The 12,891-nt window shown below is 39.8% G+C and overlaps 1 protein-coding gene across 1 annotated transcript; it reads left to right on the top strand.

Annotated features, from left to right (window-relative positions):
* Nucleotides 1-2,462: 2,462 nt before the first annotated feature.
* Nucleotides 2,463-7,663, top strand: LOC140949716 (uncharacterized). The gene is made up of 5 exons (XM_073398855.1): nt 2,463-3,010; nt 4,129-4,294; nt 4,644-5,574; nt 6,535-6,645; nt 7,301-7,663. The coding sequence occupies exons 1-5, from the start codon at nt 2,737-2,739 to the stop codon at nt 7,661-7,663; spliced, it is 1,845 nt and encodes a 614-aa protein (XP_073254956.1). The 5' UTR covers nt 2,463-2,736.
* The last annotated feature ends 5,228 nt before the right edge of the window (nt 7,664-12,891 follow it).

Here is a 12,891-nt window from a genome sequence, read left to right as displayed (position 1 = left end):
GGATCAAATTTAAAACGTTACAGTCGTTACAGTCAAGAAGACTTTTGCAGGGACTGATCAAACAACGAAGAAACACTGTGATTAAAAAATTTCAAAATCTTCTAAATGTAAGGTGATGCGAAGTCACCTTCTCCCACAGCAGAACGTAACTCCTAAAATATGAGTAAGAAAAGAATAACCCGAGTAAGGTGTAACTATGGGTACAAAGGAAAGGAAATGAATCATGTTCAACAACAAGATCATTCATCCTTTTATATCCACGAATAGCTTTCAGGAGCTTATTCAGCCTATACACCTATAAGCCCTATGCTCATTTAGTTGTTCAGATCATTTCTTTTTAACTTCTATTGAAAAGTTTATGTTCATATCTGCATTTAGGTGTAAACTATACTCAAAATTCTACTGTAGACGCAGTAATGTTCTTCTTCATTTCTTCTACAAAGTACAAAAGATCCGTCCGCTCAAATTTCAATAACAACTGCGGCTAGTGTTGGCTGAGGAACGAATGAAGCGACAAACATTTTTCTCTCACACGGCTGGGAATATGGGTTCGAGTGTGCGGGAGTCTTCAGGTCATGTAGCGTTTCAAAAGTTTAGTTTGGTTACCATCAGCCATTGCCTGACCTGCTCCACCCACCCACCCTCTATGTGTTTTTTGAGGTAGTGACGTAATTCTGGTTTGTTATTGTATCTAGTCTCAGTTTCTTGTCAGTCTTTTTTCTAGGATTTTTGTGGTGTAATATCAGTGATCTGTGGTGTTGTTGGTCAGGCTGCATGGCTGGCTTGGCGTGGCTTCCAGTGCCCCCGCTCCCAGCTGTGTTTGAGAAAGTTAAATAAGGCAACACTTGCTATTTTTTTCCCCAAACAGAGAGCCTGTTCACAGGTTATGACTGTCATAGACAGTTGAACCTCTCCAAAACGGCCACCTTGGGGACAGAAGAAAGCGGCCGTGGTAGAGAGGTGGCGGTAGTGAATGTTCGACTGTATCACCTTCGTTTGTATGAGACTTCAATATAACAAACCTATTCACAGAACCCTGGTACTTATCGTGTTTCCACGGTCTCATGCATGAAGCGGCAACGGGAAGACGAAATTAGTTACTGTTTGCTAAGCAGGAACAAACCTATATACAAACCTATTCACAGAACCCTGGTACTTATCGTGTTTGTACGGTCTCATGCATGAAGCGGCAACGGGAAGACGAAATTAGTTACTGTTTGCTAAGCAGGAACAAACCTATATGCAAACCTATTCACAGAACCCTGGTACTTATCGTGTTTGTACGGTCTCATGCATGAAGCGGCAACGGGAAGAAGAAATTAGTTACTGTTTGTTAAGCAGGAACAATAACGAAACAAACTTTGGTGTTGTGCATGGAAGCTATGGGCACTGTGTTTGACGTCGTATATCAAACCAGTGGACAACGGAAAAACCACTTAAGTGAAGTACTTGAAATTAAACATTAGCATATGTTTGCACGGGAATCATTGTTAAGATATTGGGTAGAAAGACCGTTGCTGACAAAATTGTTCTTGGTTCGTCGGAGAGTTCATGACTGGAGAAAGAGTGTTCCACAACAAGGGCGGCTGTTACATAGTTTGCTTTTTTTGAAGTTTATTATGGAATAGATCAATACGGACGCTGGATAATACATGTTTTCGTTCGGAATCTATTGTGTTACCAGTCTTTTTGCACTGGGAAACAGGTACAATGTGATAATATCTGGGAAACCGAACTGTTCCCTCATCTCTCGTTGACCCTCGTTGAAATAGGGCGAGTGAGCCGACCTTGTATACATTATATTAGCGACCTTAAACTTCGACTTTTCAGTGACATTTTAACCGGAAGACGTAATTAGTGACTGTTCAGTAATCAGGGACAAAGATGTATCGTGACTGAGTAAATGTGTTAAAAAGGCCGGAAAAGGGCTCCAAGTGGCACTTAAAAACGTCCGACCGGATGACCACTAACAATGAGAAATGAACGTGTTCTTCATCACGTTGACTTGAAGTCGGTATCTACAATAACTTTGTCCCCAGGTCTTGATGACATCGACCCCCATACGACCCGGGACGAGGTTTTAAGAGGTCGACGTACGTAGACGTTTTGGAAGGAAAAACGGAATAGCTTAAAAGTAGGCTGCAAAGCAGACGCAAATGGGGGAGTGAACATGAGAGGGTCAGGCTACTCAAGAGTTACACTTATACATTATTTATACTTTAAAGAAGGTAACCGCGTCTTTGTTTGCTTAACTGTGTTAATGTTGAGTTGGTGGACATTTAAGGAAATAACGGTTTCTCTGCCAATGTTAGGATTGTTCCATGGACAACTGATGTGATTCGCCTTCATTTGTGGGCAAAGTCACTTGAAAAAGGTTATAGATTCAGCATTGATTAAGAATGAATGAAAAGAGAAATGTAACATGCACTTAGAAGGCACTAAAACGTGAAGTATAATAGATGGTAAACAGGAACACGAAGCAGGTGTGTATTCAGCCTAAGTACTTTGTTTTCTTTCCTCTTTTTTTCTTTACACAAAGTAAGTTTGCCGGAAACAGGCTCTCTGATTGCGAGCACCGGGTTTGAGGGTGTGACTATTCTTTAGAAATTACTATCCTCGAGGTAAATTCTTTGTCGCAGCAAATGCTACTTAAAGAGCCTCGTCAGGGGTAGAAATGCATAACTGCACCTTCAAACCTCTGCAGAAGGAACAAGGGAAGTATTTCTTAGCTGTGCCATGGCAAACAATAAGGACCCCGAACCAAAAGTGGAATTTAGTGATAACAAACATTTAGATTCGAAGGGGTCTCCTCGTAAGTGGAAAGTGCCTATCCTCATTGGAATCCTTACCGCCATTCTGCTACTGGGTGCAGTCGTTTCTGTTTCAGTGTATTTCTCGCTGAAGAAGGCAGCCCCATCTCGATTGGCAGACGTTAATCTAGAAGAAGGAGAGACTCTGACCTACCGAGTAAAGCAGGATATAGAGATACAAGGAGGCGATACTCATAAGGGTGTGTTGGTATTTAAACGCTTTTACATATATGTTTTCTCTAAACTAAGGAATACGGTATTCAGAGGGAATTAAGGAATTAAGGAATTTTAATGCCTTAAAATTCATGTATACTAATCGTTAAATAGAAGCTTCCTTTAATTGATTTGTATAGATTGTTTAATTTTCTCGTTTTTAGTCTTTCTCTGTATTTGACACTCACTAATCATTTTCTGAAATCGTGAAAGTTTTGAAGAGTACTGACCTTGAAAATAATTATAACTAGATTACAATTTGTATTTGCGAAACTAGTTCCTTTACTTTGTTTGCATGTATCAGTAATTGACATGATACATCGTTTTCTGGCAGGTAATAATTCGTTTTTGATCCAGCCGACTCTTCTGTTATAAAATCTACCACTTGTTTCTCAGTTTGTTATCGTATCTACTCACGTAAACAAGAGAAATTTTATCCAAGAGGTTCTTTGATTCTTAGGACCTCCTACCTCAAGACGAGGGGAATTTTTTAGAGAGAGAAGGGCTTAATTAGTAACTTTACTTAGAGCCAAATATGCGAGGGATAATTCGACTAGTATTCTGAACTGTCGCCCAGCTTCAATGAATACGGTATACACTATGCATTCTTTTTTGGAAAACCTCCTGTAAATATCTAAAACGGAGACTGCAGGGGCTTGCAAGTACAACAAGAGCCACTAGAAGAACAATGTTACTTTTTAACCATTTGTGCATAATTCTTATTTTTGCCCTGATTTTTTTTTCTTTTTAATTTAGGGTTTTGCTTTGTTTGTTTACCTTATTTTTTTTAAGGAAGAGAGCTATCAGAGACGGGTGCTTACCAGCAGGGGGGAGGGGGTGGGGGCTTAGAACGTTTATGGAATGTAGTCGTGATTTAGTGACCAGTCAAGGAGCTATACATGTTTTGAGTGATGTTTTTTCGTGCTTGTGAAGGGGCAAAGTTAGACCAAAACGAACAAGGGTAGTTTAGAATTTACGATAAACATGTGGGATTGACAATAAGAAACTTGAAACTGATGTTTTGTCTAAATTTTTAGAGGTGTCAGGACTTGCTGCTAACTAAACACATTCTCAACTGTTTCTCATATTTTATTGAACTTAACAGGTACTATCCATGCCATTGTTGCAATACGAGTTCTAAATAAAACATCAGACGAGTATTGGTTTGCTGTGAAAGTAAATTTCTCTTATGTTCCTGGAAATGTGGATCTACGAGAAGAGAAAACAATGATGACGGATTATTTCGTTGTGCGTCTCGAAACTTCCAGAAGGTATTCAACTAAATCAGTTCTTTCTTTTAATTCTTATGTTAAGCTTTATATCAAAAGAATTAATTTTCGTCGATCAAGACCAATTTATAAGCTGTCAGTAATTTCCTCGTCTCTGCAAAATATACAAATGTATAACTGCGTAATAATTGCATGATTCTCCTAACACCCTCTCGTGCATATATCGGGCTATAAAAACCGGGAAAACGTCTTTTGTTACTCAAAAAGTAGAGCTTTTCAGAATGACGGAGTTGAAATAGGGTCTTAGCTTTATAACCATAACGTTTTGAACATTTTTTCCAAAAGCACTCTCGATAGGAAAAATACTGACAATTTTTTTGGTTCTCCCTAGATTGCAGACTCAACCTGCAAATAACGGGAGCAAAGAATCTTTTGAACTTTACGGAAACAGGACAACAAACAAGGAATTCATTAGTTTCATATACGGAATCCTTGATCAGCTTCTTCCAACCTTGCAAAGAGATCTTTACGAGGAAGTAGATAGAGAAAAATTTGGTTCCGTGGTACCATTGAGCCCTGAGAAGTCTTCGCGGATGCCAGGAGCTGTAAATATGCACAGGGTGGCACAGACATCGGACAAGGACGCCGTTTTCATCAACAATCGTTTTAATCGTTCAGATCTTGTCAACTTTACATCAGATATAGACATGGACATGACTTATAATGATTTGGCCTCCATAAACAAAAGCAATGGAATGGTAACAGAGAGCCACGCCTTCTTGTCTGAGCAACTGAAGTTTGGAGAGCCGATTCGAACCAAAAGTGGACCAAATGTTACGATGCTGAACGTGTCAGTATCCAGTCACGTGACTCGTATAGAGACCCATGCCTCTCACCTGACAGAGGCTGAAGCCGCTTATATCAGAGTCCAATCATTTGTGAAGCTGGTTCCATCGGAGTCCATAAGTTCGATCACGCCTTCTAATTCGAGTCTCGAGTCATCCACCAATTCACCTTACACCCAGATCATTTCCACACCCACCTCAAGTCCGAAGAACAAAAGCCTTATTAGACAAAAGAGGAGTTTATCAGAGAAATACGAGAAGGGAATCCACCTGTTCCAGAAGGAGGTTATCGGAATTGACATATCGGGTGAGGCCAAAGTTTGGGCAGAAGCCAACCTTAACCAGGGCATCACCGTTGGAGCGGAGATCATCGTAAAATTTGGAGGTGTGGCTGTGGAAGTGTTTAAGCGCACATATGAATGGAGAGACGAAACTAGAGCAGAAGACCCACTAACGTTCTCACGACCTTTTTCAATTGTAAGTATACCAGTACTCTATTTTAATACAGACAGGGTTATCTGTGGAATCTTTTGCACAAGAGCAGCTACTCTCACAATACTCATCTCTACCCAGGAGTATAAATGGGTACAGGTTCATTTCGGAAAATTAAACCGACAAACAGCTGGGGTATAACTACATCTGTTCGTGTCTACAGGGGTGGATCCAGAAAATTTAGAAATGACAAAAGTAACTGAAAAAGTTGGTGCGATTTCAAATCACTTGAAAACAAAACGTCCACTTAAACAAGACTCTATAAGAAAGTGGAGAAAGGGGACACAGCCTCAGTCTGTTAGATCCGCACATGGTTAAAGAAACCAAGTTAAGCTCCACTTGCATTAATTACCGTAAAATTCCGAAAATAAGCCCTGTGGCTTATATCTTTCAAAGGCCCTTTTTAAGGGGCTTATTTTTGAGGGGGCTTATATTCGGAGGGGCTTATGTACGGAGGGAAATTTGCGTTTCAAAATCGATTAAGCTGGCTTGTAGTGGGATGGAAATTTACCATTTTTGCTTTGTTTTGCTTTGTATTCGAGGGCAAATTCCAAGTACAAGCCCCCCGGGAGGCTTATATTCGGAGGAGCGATTTAACGGAGGGTTTTTTGTGTTACGATTTTGGGGGGCTTATACATGGAGGGGCTTATTTTCGGAATTTTACGGTATATTTCCAAGGCCTGTATGGGGATACAAAGCTGTTTCATATCTATCACATGTTTTTTTTTTTTTTTATCTGTTCATCGTTATTCATCATATAACTGACGACTACAATTAGTTCGATAGAGCAAAGGAAGTCACCTTTATATGACGTTTTTTGAAGTAAACAAGGAACCTGCCTTTTGCCTGTGCATAAAAAAGGCAAACAAACAACCTTTTGACGCCGGTTTTAAGTTCTTTAGGCAAGGATAAATGTGACAATGTTTGGTTTTGTTTGCTTTTAAGACCAGGGAAACTATTGTATACGGCGTAACACTTGGTGTGGAATTCGGCCTAACGCTTGAAGCTTCGTTAGACTTTACCTTTTCTAAGAGTGGCTCAATACTCATTTTTAAGGTATGTAAAATGGTAAATTGAAAGGGTAATTGAATACCTGAGTACCCCCTGAGTACCTGCTAATAGCCGAAGCTACTTGAATGGACTTGACTTGATGACTTGATGACTTGATGACTGACCCAACTCTTCCCTAAGACCAGTCATTTCTGAAAGAATCTTGCAAGAATAGATGCGACTTTCTGTCCGCCCTTCGTTGCGTGCCCCTGTGACCAGCTCCAGTATCTTTCGTGCTTCTAACTAGCCTGTGCCAGGCTCTCGGTCGGTGTAGACAAGCAAAAAAAGCGAGCGAGTAGCGAAAAAGTAAACGAAAAACAGAAGGAAGAATTATATGGGAGAGCTAGGAAGAATCTTTCACCCACCACTACCCATTTCCAGAAAAACCGTTTCGAACCGTTTCTTGTGTCAGAATATCAAACATGTATTTAAACGAGAAGCCAGGAGGGAGTGTAAGAATTTGAGATACTGGGAATACGAGACTCACGCTTCCAGCTTGTAAATATAGATTGCTTTCTTCAAGGTCTTAATATTATCAATGAGTGAAATTGGACCTAAACTTCCCTCAAGTTCTGTGACTTTTGCATACCTCACAACTGACTCATTGTAGTACCATCAGTACGTGACCTTGGTTTGTAGTAATGAAATGCTTTTCTCTTAGATGAAGTCTGTTGGGGAGGTTAAGGCTGCCATCACTGGATTTGCTGGTGTCGGGCCTGTTTATGCGGGAGCGAGAGGATCGGGAACCATCCTCAAACTCACTTTACCAGTTACACTAACAGCTGCAGAAGGAGTTCTAAGGGACGCGTCGGCCAGTCATTCACTGGATGGAGTGTGCATCCAATTTTGTCCTCATCTCACTGCTTTAAAGTTAAGTGCTAAGTCTATTTATGGTGAATTTACGTGCCGATGGCCAATTTGGTATTATGGGTGCTCTTGGTCAGGCTGGAGGGATTACAAAACGTTTTTTGAGTCTGATGGTTTCGAAAAAGGATTAGGCCTATACTTGAAGTGCTTTCCCTAGCCACTGAGCTGTATAAGTGATTCAAGTTGTAAAGACTTGTTCCCTTAACTTAGAAATAATGGCGTGCAGGCTGCTCTTATTAAAAAAACTTATCAAAAGACCCTTAAAACTGGTAAAAAAAAATCTTGGTTGATTTTTCGCAGTTCGACTGGTTACCTTTGTTTAGTAATAAATACAGTCGACTCTCTCTAAACGGACACCTCTGTAAAAGGGACACTTTAACTGGGGAGTTGGTCCCTGCCTTTCTTTACGCCCTTTATTTGACTCTCTATAAGACGGACATCTCTCTAAGACGGACACTTAGTACCTGAACCGATCCCAAAGGTTTCTGTCTAAGAGAGAGTTGACTGTAGATATACTTGGCTTTGATTTACAGTCAACTCTGTCTAAGAAGGACACTTTTGGGAACGGTAGTAAGTGTCCATCTTATAGAGAGTCAAATAAAGTGAGTAAATAAAAACAGGGACCAACTCTGAGTGTCCGTTTTACATAGGTGTCCGTTAAGAGAGATTCGAATGTATACTACAAAACAAATATATTAGTTTACCGTCTCTCTGGCTTCTCAAAGATATGGCCTGATTACATGACCTTGTTTGTCGCGTTGCTTAGATCCCGGCACTTCAATCAAACTCAACAAAACTCATTTTCGTCATTACATGACAAAGCGGCCAAGATCCTCAGATGGGGCGATCCCGAATCATGTAGTCAGGCCCAGAGATCACATCGAATCACAGATGACGTTAAAATGTGCCATCAGTGTGTATCTGGCAATTATTACGGCTTTTCGTTACGCTCATTTCTTGTAGGGCAATTTTTTTTTTTAACTCTGTGATTATCACTAGCTACTAACTTGAAACACCTCAGTTATATCTTTCTCAAAAGAGACTTAGGTGATTGAGAGGTGCATATAACAAGTCTAGATCTCTAATGAAAGGAACAGTGAAAACGTCATCTCCTGCTACACAGCAAACTCGTTCCCAGGGTTGCCTCGAGTAGGAGAGAGCCCTGGGAGCGAAGGTTGGCTACGCAGGCCACCAAAATGTCTAAAATGAGTACGGTCAATGAGTTCCCTTAAATGAAAATCCCAGCTTTTTTTCTGAGAGAGTTTGTGTGGTGTGTAAGTTCTTTTTATGTGATACTTTTTTTAAAATTGTTAGTCCCTGAAGCAAACTTGTAGTGAACATGTTTTACGGAAACTAAAAGGGTCGTTTTTACAATTGACATAAATCAAGGACCATCAAACTGATCAATATTTCTGAGGAATTATACCTTCGGTTGTCTTTTTAGAGCTAGTAGTTGGGAAAACGCAGTTCATGCAAATCACGAATCACGCATCACTGGCGATTCACGAAAACAAGAGCTCTCCTCGCCTTGGGAAAAGTCCGAAAATTATGACAGAAGGGACCGTGGGGGGGAGGGCTCCCTGATTTGGCCTAAACGGGTATGTGCCGCGGAACAATGTATGGTTTTGAGGGTCTTTTTAAAATCTTAGAAACCCCATACAATTTCACTATTTAGCGTCTTGAACACTTGGTGTCTTTTCAGTTGGATCGGAAGCTTACAAAAGACTGGGAAACTTGTTGAGGTGTGGTCTGCATTTATTGTGGTGACAGCATTTTTTTCAGTTCCAAAAAGTCTAAAACTGCGATTTAAATTGGAAAATTAATTAACTCTCTGGAAGAAAGGAAACGAATCAGGTTTATAAAACAAGGTTTCTTGGGTAAGGGTAAAGAAATGAACGATTTTTGTGAGGGTCAGGGTTTGAAGGCCTCTGTGGCACACCTCTGCTCAAATGTTTCTTAAGTACTCCCCCGGGAGTAGGGACAATTTACTTCAGGGATAAGTGTGTGCATTAGTTTATTTAACGATTATAGTCATAGTAACCATTGTGTGAGACTTTGCATTTATTACATATACGGAATAAAGTTGTAAACTGTGAGCAGTCTCTTGTTTTTAAAAGCTTCGACTTCGTCTCGGGTTTGTATAACTGCCTCGAATTCTCCCAACACCTTCTTGTGACTTCTGTGTTTATATTAGGGACCGGTCATTATTTATCGCCAGGGGCGGCGGGATTTGGGACTAAACAAGGTGAAATTTAGCCGATCCCCCCTTTGAATGTTACGTAACTGAAGTGATCCCCCCTAATAACTTTTGATGACTTTCGCGATCCCCCAACCAAGGTATATTTTGGGAAATCGCAAGTCTGGAAGTGGTGAATTGCTTAATGAGATTGTCGATACTGAAGGAAATCTGGGGACTAGTTCCTAGTCTCAAGACGCCAAAATTCTCACCCGCGCAAAAAACTATTCCGGCAGTTACACAAGATGGAATGCATTTTGCATCTTTTTGACTTATTTTGTTCTTAACTCGGTGACAGAGCCCTATAGACCTTTCTCATCTCCTGCGATAGAACTGAAGAAAAAACTGCAAACAGATCCTCAAAGAGAGAAAGGGAATCCAAGTAAGGCTAATTGTTTGTGTGCGATAATTCAATTTACTTAAAACACAGAACTTCGTGCAGTAAACAAAGGAAACACTTCGTAATCCCCAAATTCACCATTTTTTATGGAGAGCGATGACTTCTTTTGTTTTATAATGATTTGGGACATTTAAATAATCTTTCTCTTGCCTCTCGTTGCGTAAGCACGAGCATAATAACAGCCAATCAGGAAACGTGTTTCTCATAATCACGAAGTTGCTTTGTGGCGCAATATTCAAATTTAAAATTCTCTTACAATCATTTCGTTCTGGAAAGAAGATGCGAAAGTACACTGCGTATCAAACCATTTTGGATTCTAGAGCAATGTATCTCTTTCCCAAACAAGTTCATCGGACCATCTGTGTCAACCTCACTGCAAAATGTGAACAAAAAAGCCGTTACTTTCTCTGTTTATTCGACGAGACAGATTATTGTAGAGATAGCTGTAACCGAGTAAAAGGTAGGTAGAGTTATTCGCTTTTGCATTTTTTTGTACGTAGTAAACGGTTGCGGTTCTCATAGCTTCTTATCGAGACTTAATGCTCGATAAGGTGGATTCATTCTTATCAGTGTTCAGCTTTGAGACTTATTGCGAATCGGATTGTTAGTTATATAGAGAAAGTACAAGCGAATTCTTTTAAAAAATATGGCCAAATCAAGATGAGAATTGTATTCTTGGCCGACTGTTTAGGGAGGCGAATTTTGATCCACGTTCTGTTTAACCTCGTAGTAGCAAATACAGGGCTCTATCAACGACGACGGCGATAGCAACGAGAACTTCTAAAGCAATAGATTAGGTTTAATAAGCAAAAGAACAACTCTACACGTGCAGTAACATTTTTCTCCACATTTTTTTTCGTCACTGCACGACCTCGATGTGAAATTCTATTGTGCGTCGATTTACGTTGGACGACGAATTTTCCTTTCTCCTACTTAACTTATCGATCTCCAGGATTTCAATTCCAGGGAAATTCAGTTATATTTTTACATTTTAACCCAGCTGGAATGATCCTGACCAAGCGTCACCGAAACAGTCCTTAGAGCAACCTCGTTCCAGTGGATGCCCAGTTCCTCTCCTACTCGGCCCCCGAGTACCATGGGAACGAGGTTGTCCCAAAATGCAATTCGAAACAAAACAGTACACTGTTACAGGGAGTTCCAGGCGCATCTGAAATGACCATTTAAGGACTGAATGCATCGGAGCGGGGAGGTTCATTTCACTCCCAACCGAAGTTTTCGGAAACCTTTGCTGAATGTCATTATCTTTAATATTGCACACCTATTTCTTTGAATATGAAAAAAGGGTTAAATTAATCAGTGTAATATTTTAAAAGGAATACAAATCATGGGGCAGTTTTTCAAAGGAACGGGAAAAAAGTTTCAAAAACTCAGAACTATAGCGACCAAATTTAAATGTAAAATCAATTCTTGTCTCACCATTAAACAAACTAGAAATTATCGTAGCAACAAAAATCGACTATTATTGTAAGGTTAATTGATTGTAGCAATTATAATTCCTCTGGATTTTTGAAGAAGTACTAAAACAACTGTTATTAAGGCCTTTTACATTTATAATACATTTCCCGACGCCACTACTGGTTTCCCCGCGAAGAACAAGCGCAGAAATTCCATACTGATGACGTGTCACAACCCAGCTCTGGGTAGTGCTTCTGATTGGTTGTGCTTCAACTAATCAGAATCACTATCCAGACCTGCCCAGTGACACGTGATCAGTATGGAATTTCTGCGCTTGTTCCTCAGACGTCACAATTCGCGGGGAAACCAGTAGTGGTGTCGCGAAATTTTGGCTGTTTTCTCAGGCTACCATTAAACCGGCATGCGCATGCTTAGTACAGTGTACTGACACGCTTGCAACGATCATCATGTGAGCCGAACTCAACCGAAATTGTGTTTCCTCACTACAATCAACCCCGCTAATACGGACACTGATGGGGCCATAAAAAGTGCCCGTAGTAAGGGGGGTGTCGCGTATTAAGCTGGTTGAATCAGAGAAAATGTAAGGGGTTCCTTTCCCCAGGGATCCCCAGGGACAAAGAAAACTGTCTGTAATAATGAAGTGTCCGTTAAGCGAGGTTTGACTGTATTTTTGTTACCAAGCTTCCATTTATACAGATTAGAATGTGCAATCGCCGCGAGGAAATGAGGAAATGAGGAAAAATATTCCGATCAAGAAAACGATAAAATGTTAAAAAGATTCATGTAAAGGCAAAAATCAGAAGCTTTCAGATCTATTAGATTCTTTTTTATTTTCGTGCGAAGTAAATTTATTAATCGTTGCAAACTGATCTACAATTTAAATTTATTTTGCCCCCATCTTTTTAGATACTTTTAAACTTGGCATCAGTTAAAGACTGTCATGTTGAAGCACACGTATTTTCCGGTTTAACTTACGTTCGTTTAAATGAACGACTTTTACAACCATTAAAATTCACGCTAAAACAGATTTTACTTAAAAACAATGCTAATAAACTACTTTTAACACTTCTTCTTTTCCTTGCCTTGATTGAGACGATTTTTTATCATCTCTGAACTTTTTGTCAGTAGACATAAAAAAAATTAAACTTAAGTCAATTAATTGTTCTTGACTAAACAATCTTCCGCCGGATAAACTAAATATAGTTCGTTGTACATAAAAGTCTAACTGAGTTAGAGTGATCACATTTCAATCATTGCTGAAAGCGACGATTTAGTTTTTAATAAGCAAAATTTTTATTTATGAATATTTGGC

This window comes from Porites lutea, chromosome 10 (assembly GCF_958299795.1).
Source record: "Porites lutea chromosome 10, jaPorLute2.1, whole genome shotgun sequence".
Classification (NCBI taxonomy): Eukaryota; Metazoa; Cnidaria; class Anthozoa; order Scleractinia; family Poritidae; genus Porites; species Porites lutea.
The sequence above is the reverse complement of the archived record's forward strand: the minus strand, read 5'-3'. Positions and strand labels throughout refer to the sequence as shown.